This window comes from Lepidothrix coronata, unplaced genomic scaffold (genome assembly GCF_001604755.1).
Source record: "Lepidothrix coronata isolate B3197 unplaced genomic scaffold, Lepidothrix_coronata-1.0 Scaffold0, whole genome shotgun sequence".
NCBI classification, from domain to species: Eukaryota; Metazoa; Chordata; class Aves; order Passeriformes; family Pipridae; genus Lepidothrix; species Lepidothrix coronata.
The window spans coordinates 5,148,875-5,160,875 of record NW_016690180.1 but is presented as its reverse complement, the minus strand read 5'-3'; the positions used below and the strand labels follow the sequence as shown (position 1 = coordinate 5,160,875).

General features: G+C 33.5%; 1 protein-coding gene across 1 annotated transcript in view; it reads right to left on the bottom strand.

Moving 5' to 3' along the window:
* The window catches only part of SGCZ (sarcoglycan zeta), a 431,852-nt gene that overhangs the window by 21,043 nt on the left and 398,808 nt on the right, over positions 1-12,001 (bottom strand). The window contains exon 7 of the mRNA XM_017805964.1: positions 4,135-4,207. Within this exon, the coding sequence (XP_017661453.1) occupies positions 4,135-4,207 (73 nt within the window). The remainder of the gene's footprint in view (positions 1-4,134; positions 4,208-12,001) is intronic.

The window sequence follows — 12,001 nt, the reverse complement described above, 5'->3', positions numbered from 1 at the left end:
CCTGCTACTGACTATCTAATATTTCATCTAATATTCACCATCATACTACTGAGTTTCAAAATTTCCTAAATCTAGTGTTCAAGAACTGATTTCCAGTGCTTCAAACCTATGTACCTCGTTCTAGCACAAAGAATGTTATTAAAACTGAAAATAAGATCAGACCTGAAACAACTCTCCTTGCAATCTCCCTCCAGGCTGAAGAAGGGTTTTGAACAATGCATGCATATTATATACCACTTAAAGCTTCTTTGAATATCCTTTTCTCTGTGGTGTGTTTTTATTTCGCATTAGATATAGTCCTATAAGAAATACTTTACTTAAACTCCAGATCAAAGATTCACCTATTTTCTGTTTTCTAGAAGATCAGGTATCTTATCAAGAGAAAAATATTTCTTTAGATTAGTAGATTTTACCCAGCTGCTATTTCATCCCAGTTTTTACTTACTTTCAAGCCCTTAATGATTCTTTCAAAATAATATCATACAGCATTGCATATTAGTGAGTTCAGACTAAAGGGTCTAATTCACTAGATGACTCTCTTAATCCGTTATTTTCATCCATTTCACTAGAAGTGAAAATTTTCATCTCTGTGCCCAGCATTACATTGCAGGACTAGCTGATAGTTAACGGTATGCGAGGCTTGACACAGAAAAAAAACTGTTAAAGTTGATCTTGCAGTTACCCCCAGAGAACAACAACAAATTAATTTATCCCCTTATTAAGGAGGTTATTGAGGGCAAAGCTATCTTCATTTAACTACTGTCTGTCTCTTTTCTGCATGGATATTTCCTATTAGTGCACCATGTTTTAATGTACTATTAGCCTAAAATCAATATTTGGGGATTATATTAACAGTTTAGCTTTCCTAGCTGTTTTCCTGTGAGAAAAAGTAGTGAAAGAAATATGAAGATTAAATTATTAAGATATAATTCATCTTCCTGATTCTAATGCATGATTCTTTTATGCTGCTTATCCCAACTAATGAAAGTCAGCTTTAATTAGTTTTGAGATTTGACACAAAAGCCTTCACAAAGGACAGTATAAAAACATTTTCTGAAAGCAAAACCTTGCTAGCTATTATTTGAAAATGCAAGAAATGAGAAAGATGTGACTAAAGTGGTAGACACATAGGAAGGAAATATATTAGAATTCAACTAAATTTTATTTTTACACAACACACTTTTAACAGTACACTTTAGATATGCCTCTCTGTACGAAAACCACAAAATCTGGCTAAAGAACAAAGAGCGGTTGAGGCAAAGTTTGGATATATGACACTAATATCTGACCTTTTCTTTTTGTCCCCTGTCCAGAAAAGATTAAGTTATGTTTCATTCACAGTAATAGAGGTGGTCAGTATTCCATTTCTTAAATTCAGTAGTGAATTGGTTTACATTTCTAAGGCTATGAATAGGTTTTCAGCACATTTTATTTTGAAGAAAAATAAAAAAAAAATCTGATGTCTGAGGTTTATTACCTGACCACAAATATGCATTCCAACATGAAAATTATGGGATGATTTATATTTTAATTAAAAATCTAATGTACATTCTATTAACTTCAGCTCTGTATATAATTATTTTCATAGACAAATATACTTGCTATCAAATTGCATTCAACTTTGTCCACTGGTAAAAATGAACTTTAATGTTAATTCAGCAAACTTTCTACTCTCCCATGTTACTATTATTTTTAAATGTCCAGAGGCACAGGGATGCAGGCACTCAGAAAAACACTCTATGTCATTTTAGGACTGCCAATATTGGAAACTTTGGGAAGTTTATACTAAAACATGAAAAAGTACTAGGACCCAGACCAGACCACTGAACTCAATAATCCAGACAGCTAAATATCTGAGTCAATTAAGAGTCAGTCGCAACTCTTACAAACAATTTGCACTATTTGGAGGGTAGCATGAGTCAAAGACCATTCCCTCTTGGCATTTAGGATGCAACTATTCTGTTTCAGAAGATAAGATGATTTTACAACATCAGTGTAATTGTATCAGTTGAACATGAGCCCAGAAAATGGGTTCTAGTATTTTTTATTTCTGTGACAGAGGTACCTTCTGAGGTCACACTGGTCGGTGGCCTATCTGTTTGGGTGTATTGGGCAAACAATCATAAATTATAAAGGATTTCTTTTTTATATTAGCAAAAAATTGAATTTATTATTTTGGAAAATTAATGCAGGACTTGAACTACAATAAAAAAAATGGGTTTGTGTTTAACCATTTGAAATAAGACTAAAAGGCAGATGGCAACTAGAATTTTGAAAATAATATATGATCTGAGTGTCTAACTGTATTTTTTGCTACCAGAAAATAGCACAAACCTGTAAATATTTATAGTTCTTTCAAGATAAAACGTTAAAAAGGTTCTGCAGATTATACCTGCTACAAAGATTCATGCCAATAGCCAAGAAACCACTCTTCTAATGTTAATTGTCATAATTTTAAAATTACTAAATTGACTTGAAAGATTTCAAAAAGCATATCACTGAATCCCAACTAATGTATAGGAGTACATAAGTACAAAAACTTGCAGAACACAATAGGGACTGAATATATTAAGAATAAAATCACTTACACATTAGCTAACATTGCTTGACCAAACAGCAAGGGTTTCTGTTTCATCAATTTTTTTAACAAAAAGTTTGGGTTACATTAATTATTAATGAGAGAGCAGAAAGTTGAATAGAAAATGCTTACTAATTTAAGTCTACTTTGGAAAAATAAGCTGAAGGAATGGTGGAGTTGAAAACATTAAGCAACAATAGGAATCGTGGCAATGAATAAAGACAAAAGACTGGAAGGGTGAATTCCGCCTGTGTAAATTTTAGAACCAACATGAGGTGATTTTATCCCTCCTTAAATTAAACCTGAAGACACAGGGTTATCTGTTTTATCATACATTTTTGGTCTGTTAATATTATTTAATGATTAGAAAGAAGTAGATAAAGCAGTGTCTCCATGTTCTTTTGAGTGGAAAAAGCTCCAGTCTCTTACCCAAATTTTTGGTACCCTGAAAAAGAAAAGCTTGTTATGTTTCCACTTTGATTTCTGCTGAACTCCTTCTGATTAGAGACCATATCACCTGGGTGGTTATCACTAATAAATACCTTTACAATTACTTTCCACAAAAGACTGACAGGAGTCTTGCAAGGGGACAGAATTTTTTAAGATAAAAATCTAGTGAGTAGAATCCTCTGGAAGACCCCAAAGCTATACATTACTTTAAAATTTTTAGAGTAAATAATCAAACACAATAATTTACTTCATATACTCCATGTACAACAGTCAAACTTGTCCACAGGGGCAGCTTCCTGCCAATGATTTTTGCAACATCCTAAATACCTTTGCAAATGTAGGTAAGAGCATTTAGCCGTGCTTTTCTATAGCAATTAATTAATTAAGGAAGGATCTTTGATTTTCTGTGATTGTCACATATTCTCATACATATAAATCACAGATTAGTATTTACCAGTGCACATATGCACTTCAAAAAAAAGCTTTCACTATAAACTTTTCTAAGTTTTCTCTTTCTCAGACTACAAATATTTTTACAGTAAGTTTTTAACTTGATCTTTTACAATTTACTTATTTCTCCACTTTAGTGACTATGTCCAGAAAACTTTGGATTTTTTTACATTTACAAATGTAGCCTCCATTGTTTATGGATTTTTGAAAAGTGTATTTGTAGTATTCAAAAAAAAACAATCACCCAGAAAGACCACTTGATGGAAAATTGGGGAGAGTTTACTTTAACTTGGCTTATATATTCTGTAACAGCTCATAAAAAAAATCAAACTCTGGGTCTGATGGTGTTAAACAGTACTGTGCACGTTTGACCTTAAAAATGCCTGAATATTCCAGTCTCTAGGTAAAATATACTTCTCTAGGATTCTGCTATGGGAGATAGGTCATATATAAAAAGTAATGTATTTTACATTTTGTGTGATAGGATTTTGTGTGGGTTTTTTGACTAGTTAGAACAAACTAGAGTCTACCAGTGTTTTGGATATATATGAGTCATTAAATAGCAGTATATATTAATATACAGATATTCTGCTTTTAATCCAAACTTAATTATCTTTGAGAATATTTGATTTTAAAACAACTTTTTGAACACCTACTTGAGGTCTTGGGAAGGTTCTGCTCTGATATGGGGTGTCTCCACAGAGTGCCCAAACACTGCCCCTTCTGTGCCTAAAATACATAAATAAAACACAGTATAATTACTTTGGAAAATAAAAACACACTGAAATATATGACCACAAATTGACAATTTTAGGACAAATATCTGAACAAATCCTTTATTATGATTATAAATGTTTCTTCATATTTATGTTTTCATTTCTATATCAAAATCTGGACCAACTTCATGTGCAACTTTAGACTTCTGTTTGTCAGAATATGAATTTCACATACGAAACTGAAAACACTTATAGATACAAATTTTTCAGAAACAATTTGCCTGAATGCTTATCTCAAAACTTTGTAGAATTATTGTTTTACAGAAAATGAAAATAATATCGCAGGTTTCTGTGACAAAAACACATTAGAGAAATATCTACTCTGTCTTTGGATTATGGTTATTTTTATTACTTAAATTGAGATGCCAAGCCTTCAAAAGTTTTGAAATAACATTCTACTCCCTGAAGTTGCTGGTTGAATCTCAATATCTGACAGTTTCAGAGTTTCTTTCCATCAGATCTTTCTCATTGAAAAGCTTTATTCTCAAAGAAATTAAAGAGACTTCTCTGGAATGTGTTTTGGATTTAGTGTTGGTAGTGGGCACTAAAGTATCTCCTACTGGGCACTCAAAATCAAGGCAATGAAAATTGGTAACAATTTCTTAAAACTGAATTGATTATCTACTGAATTTTGATTTCTATAACTAGGTCGAATTTGAAAAAGATAATTCCGCATCTTTGATCAGACAACCAAGATTTTTCATTAAAAACTCCTTTTCAACAAAAAAAAAAAACCCATTCTGGTAAATTTTCAAGGAATTTATTTGAACAAAAGACAGTTGTTTAAATAATCAATTTTAAATGCATTTTTAAAGGAATATGGAAAAAAAAGACAAAAATAATAATTATCTGATTATAGCAGGTTCTTTGTTAAAATAATAATAAACTCAGGAAATTGATACATAATGAACAGCACTATAAAATCAGCATTTCTCTTAACTCTCGGATGCAAGGTCTGAAGACATAAAAGTTGTTTATACCTCTCAATTTATATTTAATAGATAGCACTAGCCTACCTATGTTCTTAGGCATCAAACTTCGTCTTCTTTTTTTTCCCCCTCAACTATCATCATGCCTATTTTTGTTTACTGATTTGCCTAATGCCATTATTTTTGTCACCCATTAACTTCACATAAACTTAACTTTCCTTCTCTGAAGATGGTGTACTGGTGTGCTGGTTTCAGCAGGGGCAGAATTAATTTTCTTCACAGTGGCTCATAAGGGGTTGTGTTTTGGATTTATGTTGAACACATTGTTGATAATATAGAGATGTTTCTGTTATTGTTGGGCAGTGCTTACACAGAGCCAAGGCCTTTTCTGCTTTTCATAGTGCCATGCTGGTGAGGAAGCTGGGAGGTTGGGAAAGACACAGCCAGGACAGGTGACCTAAACTGACCAAAGGGATATTCCACACCATATGACATCATGCTCAGTATATAAAGTGCAGGGAAGAAGGAAGAAGGACTGGGGGGACGTTTGGAGTCATGGTGTTTGTGTTCCCAAGTCACTGTTAGACATGGTGGGGCCCTGCTCTCCTGGGAATGGTTGAACACCTGCCTGCCCATGGGAAGCAGTGAATGAATTCCTGCTTTGCTTGTGTGCGTGGCTTTTACTTTCCCCATTAAACTGTCTTTATCTCAACCCAAGAGTTTTCTCACTTTTACCCTTACGATTCTCTCCTTGATCCTGCTGGTGGGAGAGTGAGTGAGTGGCTGTGTGGGGCTTCGTTGCTGACTGGTGTTAAACCACAACAACTGGGCATTGTGTAATGCAAGTAGTGTAAAACTATTGAGCGAATGTCTTTCCAACAGAGAATCGTCAGCAAAGGTGAAAGAACTGAAATAAAAATTTATCTTCTATCAAAACAAAATCAAGAAAATTTTCTTACATCACAATTGAGTCTGGGATTAATTGTCATATTTCAACAATAGAAGCTTTCTTGTGTTCGGAGCCTTGAATTCTGAGTAAATCTGAAAATATATCTACGGTATCTCACAACAGCTGTGTAAGAAGTGCTCAACACAACAGAGGCACTACTATAATTACTACAATATTTAAAAAGCATAAAGTATTTTCAATTATTTAAGTATTTAAATATTTCACAAGTTTGGTGTTTTGGTTTTTTTTTCAGAAATTTGGCTGTCAATGAAGATAATTATTTAGATATTTTTGCAGTTAACTAATAATATTTAGTTAACTAATCTTTGATCTTACCAGGATTCGAAAGCAGAATGAGGTTATAAATGTTGAATTGATAATACCATTTTACAGTGTTAATACTGTTCTTGGCTGAGCAAGAAGCCAAAAACAAATCTGAGTGAACTTTAAACTGTTAATAATTTTCTAAATTCCACCTTACATTCCTATTTTTTTACCTCCAGAAATCTATAACCTTTACAAATATCTTGGCAAAGAACACTGGAAACAATTTTATTACAGGTCTTCCTTTGAAGATCTCACAAAGAAACTAACAAAATCCACTATCTATAATGAAACTTTGCTGACTGTTATGGAGAACCACAGGAAGGAAAGAAACAGCATCTATTTTTTCCTAAAAGTATTCAAAGAGGTGCTGTGCAGAATCAGTTTTTTAAATCTGAGATCGACTTGCAATTCTTCCACCTTTAAGAGGCTGGAATAGCATGTCTCTATAGCCAGACCTTGTGTCTCTCAAAATAAAGCTCAGTCTCATCCATAATGAAACTCTATGGAAGCTGAACATCCAAAATCAGTGTGCTTCCAGATCCCATTAATCTTTTTCATCAGTAAAATTAAATGCTTTCAAGGCCAAGGGCTTTTTATATTTTTGAGGGTGACAGTGGGATATGAAGATGTAAATAACTGAGCAGAATGCAGAGTTGCCAGTCTTTACTTATGAGAAGACCATGTCTGTAACGTTTGAAAGAGCATTACCAAAGCAAAGATGCACAAAACATCACTGTAGCATGTCAGAGATTAAATCAACCAGAAGTATCAAAGATAATATTCGGAAAAAACTGATAACAAAAGTTAAACGACAGCTTGTTCTAAACGAGCTTTAGCACTTCCTCACTGTCAGCAGCATTTGTTTAAAAGACGAGATGGCAATTCCCTCTGAAGAAAATATAAATTTGGGAAGAAAGACCAAGTTTGTCCAAGCAGACTGGAAATCCAGGCATGTAAAATTACAGATAAACTGATATAATGAAATAAAATATAGTTAAAGCTAAAACCAAACCAAATGTGCTCCTTGTGCTATTTGAAGATGCAATCCTTAATATGTTTTTTCATCTCATACAGCCTCAAAAGTGAAAGTACAACAGTCCTTGTGGCAAATGCTTTATCCTTAAAAAAAATGACTTCAAGAATATCTTCAACTATAATATGCTTTTTTCAATTTACTATATGCAACTATGTAGTACTTTGATGGGAAGTTAGATTATGTAGTTCAGTACTGTTAAGAAATGGTACTATGAACATACCTTTTCATGAATGATAAACATAACAATATAAATTCAGATTCAAAGGGAATAGCATGATTTTTTTTAATGAAAGAAATATACTTCAGGTATTTAATAATTTACAATGTTAAAATACTTATTTTTTACACAAATAAGAGAGGATTCTATTAACTGTATTCCCTGACTTACAGAATTATAACCAAGACCTACTTTGAGATGAGTGAAATTCTAGCAAGAAATTAAAAGTACAAAATAAGGAATAAAAAGAAAAGACTTGAACCTTCAAGCTCTTTCAAGTATAGCTCAAAAGGAAGTAGTTAGGGAGGTGAATTCAAAGGAACATGAGTTGGAGTGGATAACTATAAAAAGTGAATCTTTTAGAGGAAATAAAATAGCAAGAGCATGGAGTAGGTGCAAAGGATGTGAAATCAAAACTGTAAGTGGAACTGAATAAAATTACACCTCCAGCTTCCATTGGAAGAGAATGAATCAAGACTTCACGAAGAAAGAAGCATCTGTGCAGGCAAACTACTGATCAAAGAATATCAGTTGTTATAGAGGTTACTAGAGAAAACTCAGTAAATAGCCTGAATCAGGTAAAAAGGCCAAAAGTTCAATTCTGTATTTATAGAGGAACCTCTTTATGTATAGCTGGTTCATGAACACCAGACCTTTAAAATTACTCTTTTTTGACACAGAGCAAATCAAAATGACCATTTCACTACAAGCAAAACCAGTCACGTGTTCCTGCTGAAACTGAATATTCAGAATTGAGAGAGACCAGTGCAAACTACTAATTTCTGCTCAGTTTACTGGTTCCTGAAATACAGCCTTTGGGAAATGACAAGATTCATAAAACCAATGGAACAACATTGGCATTTGGTTCTGGATTATATTTGTTTATGTATGTGCATGTTGAGGAAATTTTGTCATTTTTTTAATCAGCAAATAATCCTTTCATAGTTTATGGGTAGTTAGATTACATTACAAAATGGTACCTTTCAGAGGCTTAATAACCCACTAGGATGAAAAGACAGACATCTGAGTTTGTTTTTTTTTTTTTTTTTTTTTTTTTGTGAAAAGGATCTGGCTGAAGAGTTGATAAGCTGAGAATGAATTATTTTGCTGTGGAAAATGACCCATATATTACCATTATCTCACTCCTTTACATCATTCTTGAAAGCATATCACATGTACTGAAAATGGAATTGTGTACCATTTTGATGTGTACAAACCAGATGGAATTGCAGTGTCACAGGTGCAGCTGAATCTTACTGCCTTAATCTTTCACTAGATTTTTCAAAAACATCAAGTGTCGAAGACTATGCAACTGCTATATTGCAATGCCAATTTATCCTGTGAGTTAGAGATTTTAAGAAGAGTTTGTAAAATATTTATTATTTTTGAAGCTTGCAATTTTACTTGTTTCAAAATAATTATTAAGGTAAAGCATCCACAGGTTTCAGAGAAAAAAGGAGTAATTAATCAAGATTGTTTTACCACTGAAGAGACCTTAAAACCAGAGACTTTTTGTTCTAAAAATTTAATTGCAATAACAAAGTAAAATTCTTAGCTCTTTTACCATGTGTACATAGCTAAAATTTAAAAGGGCTTTTGTGAGTTTAAACAGATGTTCATCACGAAGACCTTGGAAGAGCTAATCACTGCCAAACTGGAAAAAAACCAGAAATATTCAACTATGCAAATGATCATAAAAAGACCAATGATCATAAAAAGACTACATAAACTATTTGTTTGTTCTTTTATGAAAGCCCAGTTATTAACATTTATTTTGGGATGAATCAGAGCGCACCTTCTGGCCTGCAAATTGGTTGTGCAGTTCTTCAAGACTTCCAATTTTATAAATGGCTTGAAATGTAGCAAGGTACTTGTATTAAAAAGTATGATTCAACTGGATTATTGCTGTGGAGGTGTACATAACTAAAATGAAAATGAGTTATTTTTTGAAAACATGGTTGACATGATTACTGGCATTTCAATCTTACAGGGTACCTCAGCAGCAAAAGTGACTAATGTTAAACAGAGAAGGTTTCAGACATGACACTGATGTGGCCATACTGGAGGCATATTACAGGTAGGAAGTTGTAGTGTAGCCTGACAGATGAAGTTTTTCACTTGTAAACTAAAGCACAAGCATTGAAATCTTCTGAGATAAGCTGTTATTAAAAAGTAAATTCTAAAATTAATGACTTCGATCCATTACTCAAGGCCCTTGAATATGACTAATGTTTGATGCATATATTCTGTATGGCAATCTTACTAAAGCAAGACTTCTACTAAGCCATTCATTGAGATAATAAGAACAAGTTCCCTAATAAATTAAAATTCAGCATTTTCAATTGTGCTAAATTTTGATCAAAGCAAATTGCAGCTCCAGGAAATACTTGCAAATACTTGAAACATTTGCTTAAATATCATCCTAACTTATTGAGTACAAACATTTGAGACATTGCTTCCTAATGGTGGGCAGTTAAGATACCTCTTGTCTTGCAATGCAAATGGAACTGGATTATGCCTATGTACTCAGTTTCTCATCCATATAGTTGTTTGAGGGTTCACATCCAAAATCTATGTTTGGCCCCCAGTTGGTTTACTTTTCTGAAAAAATGAATCTGTTTGAATAAAATTTGGACTGAGCATGGCAGTAACGTAATTCAATTAATAATCGGAAATGGCTATTTTAAATGGCTATTTCTGGGGTGAAAAAAGTCAATAAATGTAAATTTAACTGCTGAGAAGTCACATTAAAAATGAATATTTCCTCAAAACATGAACAAAATTGAAATATATATAAGGGGTTTACAGAAACTAAGTTTTAAAAAATAATAATTTTTGTAACATATTTTACTTTTTTCTTCTATTATGTATGACAGATGGAGATACACATGACAATAAAAACAATTAAATACAACCATTTTCTGCTTGAATTGATACAGTCTCCTTGAAGTTACAGTAGCTAGATACATGAATAGACTTAAAGCTTACATTTAGATTTCACAGTAAATAATTTCTAAATTAACCCCTCCAAATTCATCATCTTTTCCTAGATATATGTATATGATAGTCTGAATCTGCATTTTTCTTAGAATGGTGTCAATTATTCTGTGTTCACCATAGTGGAGCACTGAACTAAAACTGTTCCTGTCTACATTCACAAGATGGAATTTTAATGGGATTATTTTCATATTTAATAAATCAAAAGATTACATTTTCACTTTGTTGTAGTAGATAACCCCAGAATTTGAAACACTCAGGCTTATACTCTAATGAATAGTTAATACGTTTCAAAGCAGAATTGTTGTTTCCTTGATGAAAAATGAATGAATCAATGAATGAAAGGTCTATCAAACAATAGTCAATAGCTTCATAACCAGGGGACTCACCTGGAATGTAAAAGAATGAGATATAAACTTGTATATTCCAAGTAAAAAATGAGAGAATGAGAAAATTTTTTCTCACTCCTGAAAACTCTACAGTTTTCAGAAATATAGAGTACTGCTGCCTACCCGCAAAACCTAGCCAGGGATGCATACCCAATTTCATAGAACCATAGAATCATTATGATTGGAAAAGACTTCCAAGATCATCGAGTCCAACCTTTGAATGACCACCACCTTATCAACTAAACCATAGCACTAAGTGCCACATCCAATTGTTTCTTTAACATTTCCAGGGATCGAGACTTCTCTGGGCAGCCCATTCCAATGCTTGACTACACTTTCAGTGAAGAAATTGTTCCTGATGTCCACCCTGAATGTCCCCTGGTACAGCTTGAGGCCATTCCCACTTGCCCTGTCAATAGAGGGCTGGGAGAAGAGACCAATCCCTACCTGGCTACAACTTCCCTTCAGGTAGTTGTAGAGAGTGATATGGTGTTCCCTGGGCCTCCTTTTTGCCAGCCTAAAAAACCCCAGCTCCCTCAGATGCTCCTCCTATGGCATACTCTCTAGATCCTTCACCAGCTTTGTTGTCCTTCTCTGGACTCATTTCAGCACCTCAACATCTTGCAGTGAGGGGCCCAGAACTGGTCACAGTACTCGAAGTGCAGCCTCACTAGTGCTGAGTACAGGGGGGCGATCACTGCCCTGGTCCTGCTGGCCACACTATTTCAGGTACAGGCTGGAATGCATTTGCTTCAAAAAGCTCTAAAGAACCCTGAATTATTAATTTTTTATAAAAGCAAAGGGTATTTGCCCTTCAGTTAAAATATTCCATAAATAAATAGTTTGATTTTGAAAAGTCAAAAGCTCAGAGGAATTTACCAGGAATTTTGCCGTTAAGTCTAG